Source organism: Echinops telfairi, unplaced genomic scaffold (genome assembly GCF_000313985.2).
Source record: "Echinops telfairi isolate 266 unplaced genomic scaffold, ASM31398v2 ScPeMD7_70;HRSCAF=299, whole genome shotgun sequence".
NCBI lineage: Eukaryota > Metazoa > Chordata > Mammalia > Afrosoricida > Tenrecidae > Echinops > Echinops telfairi.
The window spans coordinates 6,366,279-6,383,311 of NW_022103968.1; the positions used below are offsets into that span (position 1 = coordinate 6,366,279).

Here is a 17,033-nt window from a genome sequence, read left to right on the forward strand (position 1 = left end):
TTTTTTTTTTTTTAACCTTAATATTCTTATGGAACTGGTGGTGGGGCACATTCACCCTCCCAAGGAATTGACCAGCTCCTTGGAAAAATGCACTTAGGCATGCAATCCTGCATCTCCTTTCAGGAGCCGCCCGACACTGGAACCTGCCTCAGGACTTCGAGTTGAAAGTCCCTGCTTCTTGCCCGCACCATGGGGAGAGAGGCTAGTGAGGGAGTGTTTGGCAGCAGAGGCTGCAGTTTGGTTAGGGGTCGGGCATTCCTGAACATGCTGGGTTTGCCTGGCAGCGGCAGGTTGGACGGGAAGTACGCCAAGTTCCCCGTGTTGTACTTGTAATTAGGCAGTTCAAACCAAGAGTGGAGATTATGCATGGCCTGGCTTGTCATGGATGGAGCCCTTATGAAACAATACCTTTTAAAAATAAGTATTGTCATTTTTGAGCAATTTCCTACTGATCTTGAGTTCATCTTTAATTCTTTCAAGACTGTTATTTTTTGCTTTGCTTTTTTGTTGTTGTTGAAGCCACGTGTTTTCAGTAATCGAAGGTATTTTGAATAGAAAAAATTCTTCTTTGAGACAATAGGGATTTTTAGATAATGAGTGAAACATATCCCGAGGGGCTTCTGGAGCTGGGGCTGGTGGGATGAGGACCTTTTCATTAGGTTTACGCAGTTGACAGGCCTCCACCAGATGGCAGCACACACTAAACATGGGACAACCGCTTCCCACTAAACCCCAGAGGTAGCAAATGCAAGTGGTCTATAGATCCCCTATGGCTTAGGAAGGGTTCACACATTCCCTGGACACCATCACTGTGCAAGTTAACGATTTCCTTTTTATTATTCTTACGTTCTTCCACAGCTCAGGCTTCATCTGATGGCTCAAGATGATAGGGGTCCAACGGGCTGCAGAACTGGGTGGGAGGCATTGTGATGGTGGCTGGGGATAAGGCTGGGTGCTGACTGGGAGGGAAAAAACCTGGCTTCCAATGTCACAAGCCATGTGCAATATAATGTATGAGGCAGATGAGATCTGGCCTCTGATGTCATATACGTATTTCATAAGGAAAAAGCCAAACTGGCTGCCATGGGGTTGATTCCCACCCTGAACAATGGTAGGAGGAGAGTGCCTGCTGGGACTCCTGGGCGGTCATCCTGGCAGAAGCCCACTGTCATCTCTCCTGCAGGGCGGCTGGCGGGGTGGTTTGAACCACCTTCCTTCTGGTTCTCGGCAGGGCGCTTTAACCACCACCCCACTGGCACTCCTAGAGAGGGGCTCACGAGGGAGTAAAGGCTTAGACGGTGGGCTTTGTCGCTGACAAGCATCTAGATTAGTAGTTTCTAAGTAGCCCTGGCGGCACCATGGGCTAAGCATTGGGCTGCCAACTGCAAGGTGGGTGGTTGAAGCCCACTTCCAGGAGAAAGAGGAGACGAGGCTGGCTGCTCCCCCGAGGATCGGCAGTCTCAGCACCCCTTGCCCCACGGGCCGCTGTGAGTCTGAACAGACTTGAGGGCAGGGCAGTAGGTTGGTTTGGCAGGTGTAGTTCCAGACCCACCTTTCTCTTCAAGCAGCTGCCCATTTCTGAGGGTGCATTTACAGAGACATGGGTGACCCAGCGGAAGAGGCCATTTTGTTTGTCTGACAAGTTCCTGTTCGTCGGCTGTGGGTTTTGTTTTGTTTTTGGTCTGATTATACTCACTGTAAACGGTTTTCAAAGGATGTTGTGAATGACAAGCATTTTTACCATAGCGCTTTTGCCTTTTGCCTTTTTAATGACACCATTGACCTATCGCTAGTTTAAGATAACTCACTGCCATCGATTTTTATCTCAAAGCAACTCTGTAAGGACAGAATAGAGCTGCCTCTGCAGGTTTCCGAGACTAACTCTTTATGAGAGTAGAAAGCCTGTCTATCTCCTGCAGAGCGGCTGGTGGTTTTGAACTGCTGACCTTGCGGTTAGCAACCCAGTCATAACCACTGCACCACTCGGACTCCATATATTTTGGGACAGTTGTGCTATATGATTTACATGAGATTTTTGTGGTATTTGGGTCACTGTAGTCTTAGTAAGCTTTTCCTGCCCTCGGTAAGCCACTCCCCCACACGCACGCCTGCCTGGAGGATGGCTCCTCTTGTTTGTGGGGCACACTGGCGGTTCTGTGGTAGAATTCTCGCCTTTCATGCAGGGGACCTGGGCTTGATTTCCAGCTTGCGTGTGGCTGTGAGATTGAACACGTTTCGGCAGAACTTCCAGTCTAAGACAGACTAGGAAGAAAGGCCTGGTGATCTACTGCTGAAGATCAGCTGATGCTGAGAACCTCATGGCTCCCCAGTGCCTGGGGCCCAACTTGCTGGAAGCAAACAGTTGTTTTTGTGGGAACCAAATTCTACCTTCTGTGCTATCACCCCTGCCAACAAGGAGAGTTGGCATGAAAGTGGTACCCAGTCTCCCGCCTCCTCTCCTGCAGTGCTTCTTGGCCCTGGCTCTCCCCCGTGCCCCGGACCCTGAAGAATCGGACAGTGTCCCACCCTGTCTGAGGGCCTGTGTCCTGCTTCTTCAGGCCAGGACACTGCCAGACTGACGCCCAGCCCGAGAAGGATGGGTGTGGACGCCGCTGCCCCACAGATGCCCAGGGGGCTCCTGCCCTCAGACGTTCCCGCAGACCCTCCACGGCCAAGGCATTGGCCACTGGGTTCCCTTCTCTGACTTGACCTCTCTTTCCTTCGGACAGATCTGCTTGCCTGCCACCAGACCCACAACGATGCTCTCCAAACTCGCGCACCTGCAGGCGGCCACCCTCCTTCGCCGGGGAATTCACTCTTCAGTGGCCTCTGGCGTGTCTGTGGCTACTAAGAAAACCGTCCAGGGCCCTCCGTCCTCCGAGTACATTTTTGAACGGGAATCTAAATACGGAGCACACAACTACCACCCGCTGCCGGTGGCCCTGGAGAAAGGCAAAGGTGCGTTTCAAGTGGCTGTTTCTTAGGTTGAACTCTAAATGAAACAACTCGTGCCATGAGCTTCATCTCAGAAGGAGATTGCTGTGAGGTTACGCGGCGAGGGGGAGTGCAGGGTCTGTCAGGAGTTGCTGACTCCCTCCCTGGATCGAGAAGGTGCAGACTAAGGATGCAGTGATGGGGGGGATCGTTAGATGCCAGGACACATGAGGTACCAAAGAGACAAGAACCTTCCTCCGGAGGGGACAGATAAAAAGCCTTCCCCCAGAGCTGGCGCTCTGAGTTCAGCACTTTAGCCTCCTAAATCCTGAGAAATTCGTTTCTGTTGCTAACGCCACCCTCTGGTGGTATTGTTGCTGTAGGAGCCCTAGATGACCAAGAAAATAAGTCAAAGATAACATAGTCTTGCTGTAATTTTCTCTCCCAATTTTGGCATAACTTCAGAGAAAGGTGCAGCTCCAAGCCCCTTGGCCATCAAGTTCATGCTGGCTCACAGTGAACCGGAAGGATCATAGGACTGCCCCGTAGCAAAGGGTTTCCAAGGCTGTCAATCTTTATGGCTGCACCCATGCACGGAAGCGTAAGAACAGCTGTGAGGCCGGCGCAGGACCGGGCAGTGTTTCCTGCAGTTGTACGCGGGGTTACCGTGAGTCAGAGTCCACTCACTGGGACCTAACATCAACAGTAGATCTCTAGGATGCAGACTGCCTCATCGTTCTCCGTAGAATGGCTGGCGGTTTTGAACTGTTGACCTTGCACTTAGCAACCCAATGGGTAACCACCACACCAGGGCTACTGACCTGATTCAGGATCAGTAGCTGCCTTTTATAGCCAAAGAAGCTTTATCATCTATGAGTAATTTTTAGCAAGGATACTTTGAGTATTGCCAAATGGCCCTTTGATCCAGATTTCGAGCCCACGCACAGCCAGGACCACACGGGACCAGCATGCGCTCATATAAACTTTGGGCTCGAAGGTGGAAGTATAAGCCGATTCAACAGCTTTGCCCCCGGCCTCACAAACCCTAAGTTTGTGTGTTGTACACTTGAACACCTTTTGATTCGCAAAAACACCCTGTCCTCCCAGTAGCGCAGTGTGAACTTGAACTTGCGCTTGCACTTGCCTGCGTCCCCTGAGTGCTCACTTGGCCTGGTTCTGAACCTTCATTTCCTTCTCTCTCGACAGCCCACAGCAGCAGCTTTCTGATGAAAGAATGAAGGGGAAGTGTCTAGCACCCTGCCCCCATGCTACAAGTGGGGACCTACTTCCCATCCACTTATGATCCACAGGCCATTTTTCATGGTTGTATCTGTTTTGTGTAGTAACCTCTCTTTAAATCCCAATTTTGGCAGCTGACTGAAGCAAGTCAAGGGTTCTCTTTCTCTGACACGGGCTTATCCCACGTCTGTTCTGAAGCCCAACAGGTAAAATGACATTTTTTAATAAAGCCAAGCACAGCCGGTTTGAACCAAAAAACCTGGAGCCACAGTTGGATGTCCGGGGCGGGACTATGGGCCTTTCAGAGGGCTGGCCAGCAGGTCCCTTTGTTGTTGTTGAGCAGTTTTATGGGGACATAGTCCACATGCCATACAGTTCACAATTCAGTCACATTAGGAAGACTTGTACAGTCATTACCACCATCAACTGTAGAGCATTTTCTTCTTTCTTTTTTTTAAATCGTTTTATTAGGGGCTCATAAAACTCTTATCACAATCCATATATACATCAATTGTGTAAAGCACATTTGTGCATTCATTGCCCTCCTCATTCTCAAAACATTTGCTCTCCACTTAAGCCCCTGGCATCAGATCCTCATTTTTTGCCTCCCTCCCTGCTCCCCGCTCTCTCATGAGCCCTTGATAATTTATAAATTATTATTTTGTCATATCTTGCCCTGTCCGATGTCTCCCTTCACCCACTTTTCTGTTGTCTGTCCCCTGGGAGGAGGGACATATGTAGATACTTGTAATTGGTTCCCTCTTTCCAACCCACTCTCCCTCTATCCTCCCAGTATCGCCACTCACACCACTGGTCCTAAAGGGATCATCCGCCCGGGTTCCCTATGTTTCCAGTTCCTGTCTGTACCAGTGTACATCCTCTGGTCTAGCCAGACTTGCCAGGTAGAATTCGGATCATGATAGTGGGGGCGGGAGCATTTTATTCTTTCATGGACTCCTTGTTATTAGCTCCTCATCCCCCCTCTCTCCCAACCTCCCTGGCATGTTCCCACAGAACCATCAATCCAGGCACTATCTCTATAGATTCACACAGGGCTCAGGCAGGTGTTACATAACCTGACAGCTTTCTGCAAGTCTTGTTTTCCAAATTTCAGGTGTTTATGTCTGGGACGTAGAAGGCAGGAAGTACTTTGACTTCCTGAGTGCCTACAGTGCTGTCAACCAGGGGCATTGTCACCCCAAGATCGTGGATGCCCTGAAAAGCCAGGCCGAGAAACTGACCCTGACCTCCAGGGCATTCTACAACACGGTGCTCGGCGAGTACGAAGAATACGTCACCAAGCTCTTCAACTACCACAAGCTCCTGCCTATGAACACAGGTAAGCGCCTCCCTTGTCTTGGGCCCAAGGCAGCGGCACACCTGCTGACAGCATTGAAAACATCTGTTGAAACTGAGTTTTCTCCTCCCCACCCCCTTTTGCTAGGCGTGGAGGCTGGGGAGACTGCCTGTAAGCTGGCCCGTAGGTGGGGCTACACCGTCAAGGGCATTCCGAAATACAAAGCAAAGATCATCTTCGCAGGTGAGGGGATTCAGGGGCCCGGGTGGCAGGGTGGGTTAAGCGTGGCGCTGGGGACAGAACGGTTGGCAGTTTGAGCCTGCCAGCCGCTCTGCGTGAGAGCGGCACTCTGCGGATGGAATTGGCATGATGGCAGTGGGTGGAGTTTGGTGTGTTCGGTGTTTTTTAGAAAATTGAACGTTAACTGTTGCAATTTCCACCAGTAATGGCATTTACGGTCCTAAGTTGCTGGCGCAGCACCTCTAACATGTCGCCGCATCGGTGGGACCTTACTTGTTGAACTTTCACTAAAAATGAGTGAAGCACCTGCTCATCTTGTGGTTATTTCTGAGTTACCTCTTCACATATGACCGTTTTCTCTCCTAATAGCACACTTCCCCTCCCCCATGGGCTAGTTTCTCCTGGCCCACCTCCCCTTGCTTTCCAGAAGCCTTCTCTGGTTAGATGGCCTAGGTTGCTGGGCTGGGTGATGTTGGGGCAGGGCGGACCATTTCCAGGGGGCTGAGGCTGAGTTTGATTCTAGTATTTGAGGCCCCCTCGGGAGGAGGAGGGCTGGCCGTTTTCTGGGTATAATTTCCGGCACGGTGGCTCAGCGGAGCGCAACAACTTGACAACTGGTTGGGGTGTAGGCATGGATGGGAACAGTGAAACCAAACCTCCGGAGTCTCTGGGGGTGACGTCTGACCTTGGCTTTCAAACCTGGCTCTGACTGTTCGAGACACACAGCACATGGGGGCTGGTCACTGTCACCATCGCTGCCACAGAGCGATGACCCACAGCAACCTGTAGGACAGGCTAGAGCTGTCCCTGTGGTCTTCCGAGACTCACTCTTCACGGAAGTAGGAAGCCTCATGTCTGCCCTGGGTTTGTCACCACGTGGTCACAATGCAGGTTTGTGACCAAGAAAATTCTTCAATAATTTGCCTTGTGAACACGTGCCCTCAAATGATGACCCATAAGCCATGTAAGAGAAGCACCCTCATTGGGGCGGGGGCGGTCACTGGAAGGTTGGTGGCTCGGCCCATCCAGAGGTGCCTTGGAAGAAAGGCCTGGTGATTTACCTGAGAAACCCCGTAGAGCTCAGCTTGCCTCTGACACCCGCTGGCACGCTGCGAGTCAGGTGGGCCCTGTTTCCGTTGCTCACATGCATTTTCTGCACGTGAATTTTTTTTTCCTGCACGTGAAATTTAAACACCTTCTGGAGACTCCCTAGCCTGCGGTGGGGTACGGTTTTAAAAAGGAAGCTATTTGCTGTTAGTTCTCTACGAAGAAGGTTGTCTTTCTTCCTACATCGCTCTTGCTGAGGTACCGGGTCAAGATAAAGCCTCGGTTGTCAGGGTTTGTTCCTGGCTTGGGATGACTGAGAGAAGGGGCCACCACCCAGAGGCTCAGGGCTCAGTGAACACACAGGGGAAGCGGCAGAGATTGGCTTTGCATCTTAGGAACCAGGACACCAGGGCGCTCACGGCTGCTGCGTGTGCCGGGAGGAAATGTAAGAGCAGGCCCTTGCTGCCGAGTTCCCTGCCACACCCCCAGTGTTTTCTGGGACAGAGCTGTTCAGGCAGGTGGGTTGTCTGTAACCTGCGCATCTCTCTTCTCCAGCCGGCAACTTTTGGGGTAGAACGTTGTCTGCCATCTCCAGTTCCACAGACCCGAGCAGCTATGATGGCTTTGGGCCATTCATGCCAGGTTTTGAAATCATTCCCTACAACGACCTGCCAGCTCTGGAGGTATGTCACATCACGTCATGCCATGCACGCCACTCTGCTCGAGGTATTTGCACACTTGCCATTGTGTCCCACTGAGGTGATTGGTGGAGCTGCCCCTGTCCCGGGCTTCCTGGATGGTGAGCTTCGTGGGAGCAGGTGGGGCCGCGGGGCAGGCGGCTTGAACTGAGGCCGCCCTGGTTAGCAGCCTGGGCTTACCCATTGTGCCTCCAGGGCGAGTTGGCTCTGGGAGCTCAAGGTACACGATGGGTTGTAGTGAAACTTCTACCGTCTTTAAGGTTGACCAAGGCCTTGAGTCTGTCATGCCTGATTTGTGTTTACTCCAAAGTCTGATCCTTAACAATCCACCAGCCGCTTGGTGTGTCACCTTCCTGACAGACAGCTGACCTGGATGTTGCCCGTCTCACTGCGGGGCAACCGGGCAACCAGACATGGAAATGACCGTCCCGGGACCCTGGCCAGAGATGGGACGCGTGCGGAGTTGGCAGCTCAGCCAGTGGGAGACGGGGGTCCTCAGACCTCTTTCCCAGCATGACCTGCCGGCGGGGTCGGCATGGAAACTCACCCCGTCTCCCCCTTTGTTCATTCGTCTGTCTTGTAGCGTGCCCTTCAGGACCCCAACGTCGCTGCGTTCATGGTGGAGCCCATCCAGGGGGAAGCAGGGGTGATCATCCCCGAGCAGGGCTACCTCACGGGCGTGCGCCAACTCTGCACCCAGCACCAGGTCCGTCCTCGACGTGCCCCCTCCTCACCGTCTGCTCCTGCCTAGCCGCTGAAGTGCCCTTGACACCCCCCCTTCCCCCAAGTCCTCACAGAGTCCTTCATGACAGCCCCTGCACCACCTCCTTCCCCTGCCTCATTGGGCTCCCCCAGGCTCCTGAAGGCGGGCGGCAGGAGTGTTTTATGTTCCATTGGGCCATCTTTCTCACACGAACTGAATCCCTGCTCTCCCGCCCCCTGTGCCTCGCCCGCTGCGCAGAGCAGCAGGTGACCCCTGAGAGACAACACCCTTCCCGTCATCCAGTGCTATAGAAAGCCTGTGGGTGGCTGATGCAAGTCTCAGAATGGCAGGATGGGTGGGGAGGAAAGAGCAGGGGTGCAGTCTGTGAGCTGCGGAGGATAATGGTGTGTGGTGTCATCTGCCCACAGGTTCTGTTCATTGCTGACGAAATACAGACGGGCCTGGCCCGGACTGGCCGGTGGCTGGCGGTTGACCACGAACACGTGAGGCCAGACATGGTGCTTCTGGGCAAGGCCCTCTCCGGGGGCCTGTACCCTGTAAGTGAGACAAACACCGTCCGTGCCCGCTCCCTCCCGGAAACACCCTCAGATGCTTCTCTGGCACCTCCCGTGTTGTAGGCCAGCTGGATTTCCCTTCCAGTGGGTGACCCAGGTTTTTGGGATGGCAGTGGATTTGGGTGGGAACACCTAACCCCACAGTACTCTCCAGATTTAGCCCCCAGTGGTCAGAAACCCAGTGCTACCAGCCGAGCCTTTAAAGCCATGGCAGAGCAGGCGCACAGGGGAGTGCCGCCTCGTCTGCTGCTGCTGGGCCGGCTGCTCCGAGCTCACTGGCAGTGGGTTGAAGGCCTCCCAGGCACCGTCCTTTCTGGGAAGACTGACAGTTTTACTGAAGGGCGCGCTTAGCATTGCTCTCTGCGCAGTTAGGCAGAGCCTTCCGCCGCAGCCTGGGGAAGAACTGGTGCCTTCATCTCTCAGGCCCGAGGTTCGTTCTCGGTTATCTGTGCCATTGAAGCCTGTGTGCTCACATACGAGGGGCCTTCACAACAGTGGTGGAAAAATTCACCACCTGGACTCTGTTTTCCCACCACTTTTGAAGCCTCCTGTATTTTTGAGGCGTGGGGGCAGTCAGATGGCAGGCGGGCACACAGTGCTTCTGTGGTGACAGGTCTGTTCTGTTCAACATCCGCTTTGTGAGCATCTGTGTGGTGGCTCGGAGCCACGTGGCAGGGCCCGGCTCTGAGCTCTGCCTGGTCTGTCTGTCTGCCAGGTCTCCGCGGTGCTGTGTGATGACGAGGTGATGCTCACCATCAGGCCCGGGGAGCATGGCTCCACCTACGGCGGGAACCCGCTGGGCTGCCGAGTGGCCATCACCGCCCTGGAGGTAACGACCTGTGTGTCCTTAATGCCGGCGTGACCTCTACCCTTGAACCCGTGGGTGCGGTTAGAAAGACACCACCATGAGACACAGAGGAGCTGTTGTCGGGGACGGGGGAGACCAGGGCCTGGTGTTGGGGCTGTCGGGCTAATTCGGACTCATAGTGACCCCGTGATAGATTACAACCAAGGGAACCCAACAGGGTCGCTCTGACCCTCAGGGGAATGCAGCGATTGCCAGTCTTTCTCCTGGGGAGCCACCAGGTGGGCTTTGTCTCCGAGCACCTGCCCAGGTGTGCCGCTGGGTCTCTTTGACCCCGAGCTGTCCTCCAAGGCTCCTCCGAGTTTGAAGTGGGGGGAAGGGGGGCCCGGCAAAAGGCCTACCTTGGTCTCACTGGGCCTCAGCAAGCCTGGCAGTGTCATCCATCCCAGGGGAGGATCTTCAGTGCTTCCGTCCTAGGCTGGGCTCTAGGAAAGAACAATGGGAGGGAATTCTCGTCCTCTTCCATCGTTTCATTCACAGATTTACCCAACTACTGTAGCCATTGCACTGAACACACTGGAGCGCTCTTATTTTGCCCGGACATTGGCTTTATCATGGACTGTGATTAAGTCAGGCTCTGTATGTATGTTTACCCACACATCAAGCTCGTGCAGACACTGAGGAAACTGGTACCCACAGTGGAGCCCTACACAACATTCAGGAGTAGCCATGAGTCTGTGAACCAGCTCGTATGGAGGGACCTGGAGGAAGTTCCGCTGAGGGAAGTGAGAGCCAGGAGGACACACTGTGTGAGACCACTCCTGTCAAAAGTCAGGAGAAGGTTTCCACTTAAGAACCGTATGCCAACAGTTACGAGGGGTGGGGAGGCATCAACAGTAGGAATGAAGGTGACTCCAGGCTGTACTGGGTGATGGTCTTCTGATTCTAGAAACCAACAGAAAAAAGGCTACTCTTAAAGTCTGTGTACTTTCTATTTAAAAACAGGTTTTGGAAGAAGAAAACCTGGTGGAAAATGCTGAGAAAATGGGTGCTCTCTTGAGACGTGAGCTCATGAAGCTGCCTTCTGATATTGTGACGGCTGTCAGAGGGAAAGGGTTATTGAATGCGGTCGTTATCAAAGAGACCAAAGGTACGGAAAGAGACCATTAGCCCGAGGGACTATTTTTATAGCCAGAGCTAAAATAGACTTGGTAGACTTTAATTGGTTGTCAGGTTGCCCTGTTTGAAACTATTGACTGACCTCCTACTGTCCAGCCTTTTTGGCAGAGTCTGATCTGATTTGTAATTGCATGAGTAGTCTGGAAAGTAGAGCTCTTTCCCAAGCAGAGGCACGGGAGATGGTGTGGCTCTGTCCGCTAGCCTTGGGATCAGAAGCTCAAGGTTGAGGCCGATAAGGTGGGGGGTGGAGGGAAGGCATGCCAATTCTGACAGCAGCGCCGCCTCCCCACCCGCTTCTGGCTTGTTAACTTGTCGGACTGGGCCACACGCAGTCACAGATAGTACTTAACAACGAGGGGACTTATTAGAGGTCTTTTGGCGCGATCCTGTCCTTGACCTCTAGGTGTCTTGGCCTTTTTGGGTCTCCTGGGCCAGCCTGGGCTGTGCCCTCCTCAGACAAAGTGCTACACAGCCCTCTGGATGGCCCCCTACTGCACCAGCAAGCACTCTTGCTCTGCGATGCTCCTGCTATCTTTGCTATCACAGCTCGCTCTGCCTCTGCCTCCTGGATTTGGAAGGTTCTCATCACAGGACTCTGACCCAGAGGACATGGGTCTCTTCCGCCTCTTCTTTTTGGTCATAGTGAGGCTCCCCATTTCTGCCTCCAGGCGGCGCATTTTAAGCCTAGCGGATGGCAAAACGGGCCAATCCCCTCATTGGGATTCCATACAATTTATGTGCATTATTAGCAAGCTGCCCAATTGCCTTGGTCATCACAGGCACCTTATTTGCCTAGTCCCACCCAATCCTTTTGTGAGGTCAGAAGACCACACACCAGGTTGGTCATGTCCCACGGGGCCGTTGAGCTCTTAGGATCAGATTTGGTCCTTCTGAGTTGTTGCGGCCCTGCCTTATTCGGGTTGTGGTGCTTGGAGAGTGGGGTCCTTCCTGCGGGTCTGGATGGAGGGCTGTGAAGGGCTGGCTCTGCACAGCAGCCAGGGTGCAGGGGCAGGAACAGCGGTCCAATGAGTCCCAGCCTTTAGTGCGGCTGTGCCCTTTAAGGACGAGTCCTTCCTGGGTGTCCCTGCAGAGTGGTGGCTTTAACCTTGGCTGCACTTTGGAATCCCCAGGGGAGCTTTGGAAGCATGAATCGGCTTGTCCCCAGAGGCTCTGAGTTACTGGGTCTGGGTGAGGCACTGGCATTGGCCAGCCCAGCAGCTCTTGGGGGAGGGGCTGTGTGTGTGTGGGGCAGCCAGGGTTGAGAACCCTGAACCCGTAGCTGCTCAAGCTCAGGCAGCAGTCACCTGTAGGTACACGTCGGGGCCATCTTGGGCTGAGGAGGGCTCTCTCTGGCCGTCATTAGTGCCTGCATCACCCCCAAGCCCTTTTTGCATCGTGGTGTGATGAATTCGGCATCCATGAACAACGCCGCTCCGCACCGAGACCTGGGGAACCAGGCCATTCAAACACCGGTGAGGCGCTTGCTGAAGCTCTGGGGCTGACTTCACTCTGTGTGGGACGCTGGTTCCCGGGGCAGAGAACGAGGCGCCCTTGTGCCCGCTGCGCGCTGGCCCTGCACCCTGGTCGCCGGGGCATGTTTGGACGGCCTCCTCCAGCCACAGGTTCACGTCTGACCTCCTCTGCCTAGATTACGACGCCTGGCAGGTCTGCCTCCGACTTCGAGACAACGGGCTCCTGGCCAAGCCGACCCACGGCGACATCATCCGACTCGCGCCACCGCTGGTGATCAAGGAGGACGAGATCCAGGAGTCTGTGGAGATCATTCACAAGACCATCCTGTCTTTCTGAGGCGGTCCCCGCCACCGGGGCCGCTGGGAGCCAGCCGAGGGTCTGCTGTGCACCTGTCCTTCCACTCCCACTGTCCCGGGGGACTGCTTTCCTTGCTGTGTGTAGCTCTCAGAGCGGGTGGATCTCGGCCTGCACTGGGCTGTGTAGCGGAACCAGGACCTACTGGCACCTGCATCCAGTTCAGTGTCTTCTCCCCTGTGTGTGCTTCCTGAAAGGAAAGGTAGCCACCAGCCTTCTCTAATCAATCCCTTTACGGATAATTTCTGTGTGATTGCTAGAACTCCTTTGCTGGGATGAGTGTCTTGTGTTTGGAAACGGCTTCAGAGCTGAGGCAGGGTGAGTGGTTAAGGTTAAGGTGACCAGATTTTAACTTGGTAAAGCGGGACACCATTGATAAAACTCATATCTTGGTGAAATAGCCACATGGCAGTCGAAAACTGTATACCCTAGCTTGTCGTGCATTCTTTCCAAAAATTGTGACTTTTTAAAAACTCCGCAGGATGCGGGAAAAATTATTAAAAATCGGGACTGTCCCGCCAAAAGCGGGATGGACGTCTGGTCACCTTAGTTAAGGTACACTTAAGAGGGTGGGTGTCGGTGCATGTAGGTACCAGGGTGCTGTTTGTGGTTGTTAGTATTTGGAATCAAAATGTTTAATATTTCCAAATTAAGTGTTTGATTAATTTGCTCAAAACAATAAATGTATTTCCAAAGTGTCTTTACCTTTAACATAAAACTTCTATCGAAAATGCCTATCTTGTGATCCGGATGTTGTTACTGCATGACCTTCACAGCCCTGACAGCTCAGTGGGTTCCGGGTGAGCTTCCAACTGCCAAGTCACCAGCCCCTCCAAGGACAAAGACGGACAACCCTGGGGACCCCCAGGGGCAGCACTGCTCTGTCCTATAGGTTCACTGTGCGTTGGCACAGACTTGGTGGCTGTGGAAATAGAACTTCTGAAGCTCACTGGGAAATCTCAGGACTTTGTTTTATTTCGGATGTCTTTTTTCCCCAAACCATTTTATTGGGAGTTAACTCAGATATCATCCTGTAGTTGAGTCACATCAAGCAGTATTGTACAATTGCTACCATGGTTTCTTCATCTGTTTTTTTTAAGAGTGTGTTAGTCTGGGTAGACTAGAGAAACAAATCCACAGAAACTCATATGTATATAAGAGAGAGTTTTATATATAAAGGGTAATTGTACATTAAACATCCCAACCCAGTCCAGTCCAAGCCCATAAGGCCAACATTAGCCCAAATGTCTGACACCGATCTACAAAGTCCTCCTCAGCCTCACAAAACATATGCAAGGACAGCCGACTGCAGGAGGAAAGCCGAATGAGTAAGCGTGTAAGTATCTCAGCGCTGGCAGGGGTCTCCACACGGCTACTCCAGCACCCAGGGCTGCATTGGGGTAGGTCTATGCGGCTTCTCAGGGATGTCTCCCCGGAAGCTGAAATGTCTTGCTAACTGAGGCAGAGAACTAGTAAGGCAGTCACACTGGTCCGACCATCAAGAGACCAAAAAGGCGAGGATCGCCATTTATTTCTCCACCCTTCAATTAATCCCACATTGTTTATTAGCCAGGTTGGCACAATAAACATTAACACAAGGAGTATTTTTATTTTGTAACTTGTAGACAAAACAAACCCACTACACGAGTTAATTTTGACTCCATCCCTATATAGGGTTAGCATAGTGGGTTACACTCAGGCTGCTAACCGCAAGGTCAGCAGTTTGAATCCACCAGCCACTCCACAGGAGGAAGATAAGGCTTTCTTTTACAGGGGCAGTTCTCTGCCCCATAGGGTTGCTGGGAGTTGCAATGGGTTTTTGGTTGGGGCCAGAACTTCTTTACAGACGAATAGAACTATGAAAGGAAAATGAAGCTAGAGAAGGAACCTTACAGTCCACCCCCGTCCATCCCTGCCTTGTCTTTGAACACAACCTTAATCTCATGAGCCTGCTGGTCTGCTGCTCTTCTCTGCTTGAGCCAGCCTCATTCTCAGATGCCTCTCCATCCCAGAGGGGGCCGGGCCCCTTTGCCACCTGGTTCTGGGAACGCAATCTGGACGGAACTTTTGATAATCGCTTTTGAAAAAATCTAACATTACATCGTCAGTAACAGTTGCCAATACAGCCTCAACATCTTACCACGGAGTCTCCCACTGCCCCCAGGTTGGGAGAGGGACTGTCTGCCCCAGCAGTGTGGGAGTTGGGACTTGGGGACCCTGAGTGGTTTTCTGCCCCTGGGAGAGCCGATCAGCCCCAGTGGGTGGGTGTGTAGGGAGCGAGGAGTGCAGGCAGGCGGTCCCTAACAGGCTGGAGATGGGCTTGCGTTTAGAGATGATTGCCCCCACCCTCTCCACAAGGTCTTCCTCATACCTTGCCTGGAATCAATCGGAGACAAGTCTTCAGCTGTTCCTGCTGCAAAGTCGGCCCAACCATGACCTTGGTTCTGCACCTGGCGAGTCTTCTTGCCCTGGGAACTGTTCTCTTCAGGAATGCTGGTTCCCAACATCCTCCCTGCTGCCCAGGCCTCTGAGGGAGACAGCCCAGCTGGAGTCTGCTGGGGCTTCAGTTCCCTGGTCTTCAATGTAGCCTGCCATAGGAGCCCTGGGGTGGGTGGACACTGCCTGCTAGCCGAGGCCTGGGCATCTGGGTAGGGTTGACAGCCGGTGCAGAGGGGGGTGAAGCCAGAGTGGAGCCCCGTTCACCCACCACCATCAGAGGTGTGTTTGGGAAACGGCATCCGTGGCAGTCGTGATTTGCCGAATGATCTCTCCTAGCTGACAGTGGGAACTGCGATAGCCAATAGGAACTGCTCCCCTTGCAAGCATAGCCCAGGGTGCCTGACCTGCTGCACCCCGCATCCCCCTCTGACCACCCATGGGCCCGAATGAATGGGGCTTTTGATTCCCTGCATTTATTTGGAAACTTTGAATGCCAGCTATATGCCAGCCACTTGGCTAGCCCCAAAAGAGAGGCAGTGGCTCAAAGGAGACATTAGGCACCTCTGAGTCACCTGACTCCATCGCACAGCAGAGGCAGCACTGCCTGTCCGGCGCCGTCCTCACAATCGCTGCTTGAGCCCATTGTTACAGCTCCCGTGTTCATCTGGCTGAGGCTCTTCCTCCTTGTCACTGACCCTCTCCCAAGCACGAAGTGCTTTACCAGGGGCTGGTCCTGACCGGTGTATTTATTCAGCATTTATGTATTCAACAGATGTGCCGGCCACTGTTCTCAATGCGTTCAGTGTCCAGGACTATGATAAGATCCCATTTTACAGATAAGAAGATCCCAGCCTGTGGAGGCAAAGTAGCTTGCTTAAGGTGATAGCAGCAGTAAGTAGCAGAGGCCAGAAGACGTTGGGGGCAGTCCTATGTGCCGGGGCTGAGGCTTCTGTCTTGCAGGCTGGCTGGGAGGCAGGCGGGGGCCTGCACAAGCATTTCCATTTATTTCTAACAGGGCACGGACGCTTAATAATACCAGCAGGAGCCATTCCAATGAATAAAATATGCCGAGTGGCTCAGCCTGTTTAGGAAGCAGGATTTAAAACACATTTCAGGAGTTACTGTAAAGCATGCCTAATGACTTCGAGGAGTTTTATTAACTCCAAAGCCTTTATTTTGGTTAACTTGCAAATGAGATCCCCCCCCACCCCCAACCCTTTTTGGTGTTCCTTAGCCCAGTCCCTCAAATCATTAATGAGATGGCTGAGCAAATAATGGCTTTTATTGTGTGCATCACAATAGTTCACCGAAAAGCAGATGCAAGCTAAAGATACCACAGAGGTGGAGGGCAGAACCTGGCTCAAAGCAATGAATGGCTCAGTGAGCTTATTGAGAAGTCAGGCTGTCAGGTGTGGGGCTGTGGAAGACCTGGGTGTCTACTGAGCCTGGTGGTCCACCCCAGCCAACTGGGTGGGCCCCTCTCCCTAATGTGGGGGTAAAGCTGCCCTGGACTCTGATCTCTCTTGCTTTACACCATCAAGTAATTTTAAACCTCACATCAACAGTGGAAGCTGCAGACCCCATTGGTGCAGCTTGGGAACTGGCGAGGGTTAGGGTCAGCACTGCCAATCAGTCTGTGTTGGATCAGAACTTGGGAGGCCCAGAGAGGGAGGCTCACACAACCAGCCTTCCAGACTGGGACAATCCCAATTTAATGGTGGGTCAGTTGCTGGCTCTGGCGGGCACAGAGACCAGCCTCTGTCCCCAAGGGTGTGTAAACTACACCCCTGCTGAACCAAGTTCTGGAGGGGTCCAGGCAAACAGCTGGACTACACCTTGAGACCCCAGATACGGCACCCGAGAATCCGCAGCCTTCGGGTGGTGCGGGGCCCTGCCGACAAAACCCAGCTCAGGCTCGGTTGGGTTGGGCCGGAGCGGCTCGCAGGCGCGGGGTCCGAGCAGGGGCGGCAGAGGGCACTGTTGGCTAAGCTTTGCCCGCGGATCCCCGCCGAAGGCGGCGCGTGCGCTCTGGGTGGCTACTGAGGCTGGA

General features: G+C 53.2%; 1 protein-coding gene across 1 annotated transcript in view; it reads left to right on the forward strand.

The window, feature by feature from the left end:
• Window positions 1-12,950, forward strand: part of OAT (ornithine aminotransferase) — a 20,698-nt gene extending 7,748 nt beyond the window's left edge. The window contains exons 2-10 of the mRNA XM_004700881.2: window positions 2,730-2,958; window positions 5,288-5,512; window positions 5,618-5,713; window positions 7,313-7,440; window positions 8,039-8,161; window positions 8,587-8,715; window positions 9,449-9,562; window positions 10,544-10,688; window positions 12,366-12,950. Coding sequence (XP_004700938.1) covers window positions 2,760-2,958; window positions 5,288-5,512; window positions 5,618-5,713; window positions 7,313-7,440; window positions 8,039-8,161; window positions 8,587-8,715; window positions 9,449-9,562; window positions 10,544-10,688; window positions 12,366-12,526 — 1,320 coding nt within the window. The 5' untranslated portion in view covers window positions 2,730-2,759 and the 3' untranslated portion in view covers window positions 12,527-12,950. The remainder of the gene's footprint in view (window positions 1-2,729; window positions 2,959-5,287; window positions 5,513-5,617; window positions 5,714-7,312; window positions 7,441-8,038; window positions 8,162-8,586; window positions 8,716-9,448; window positions 9,563-10,543; window positions 10,689-12,365) is intronic.
• Window positions 12,951-17,033: the final 4,083 nt, after the last annotated feature.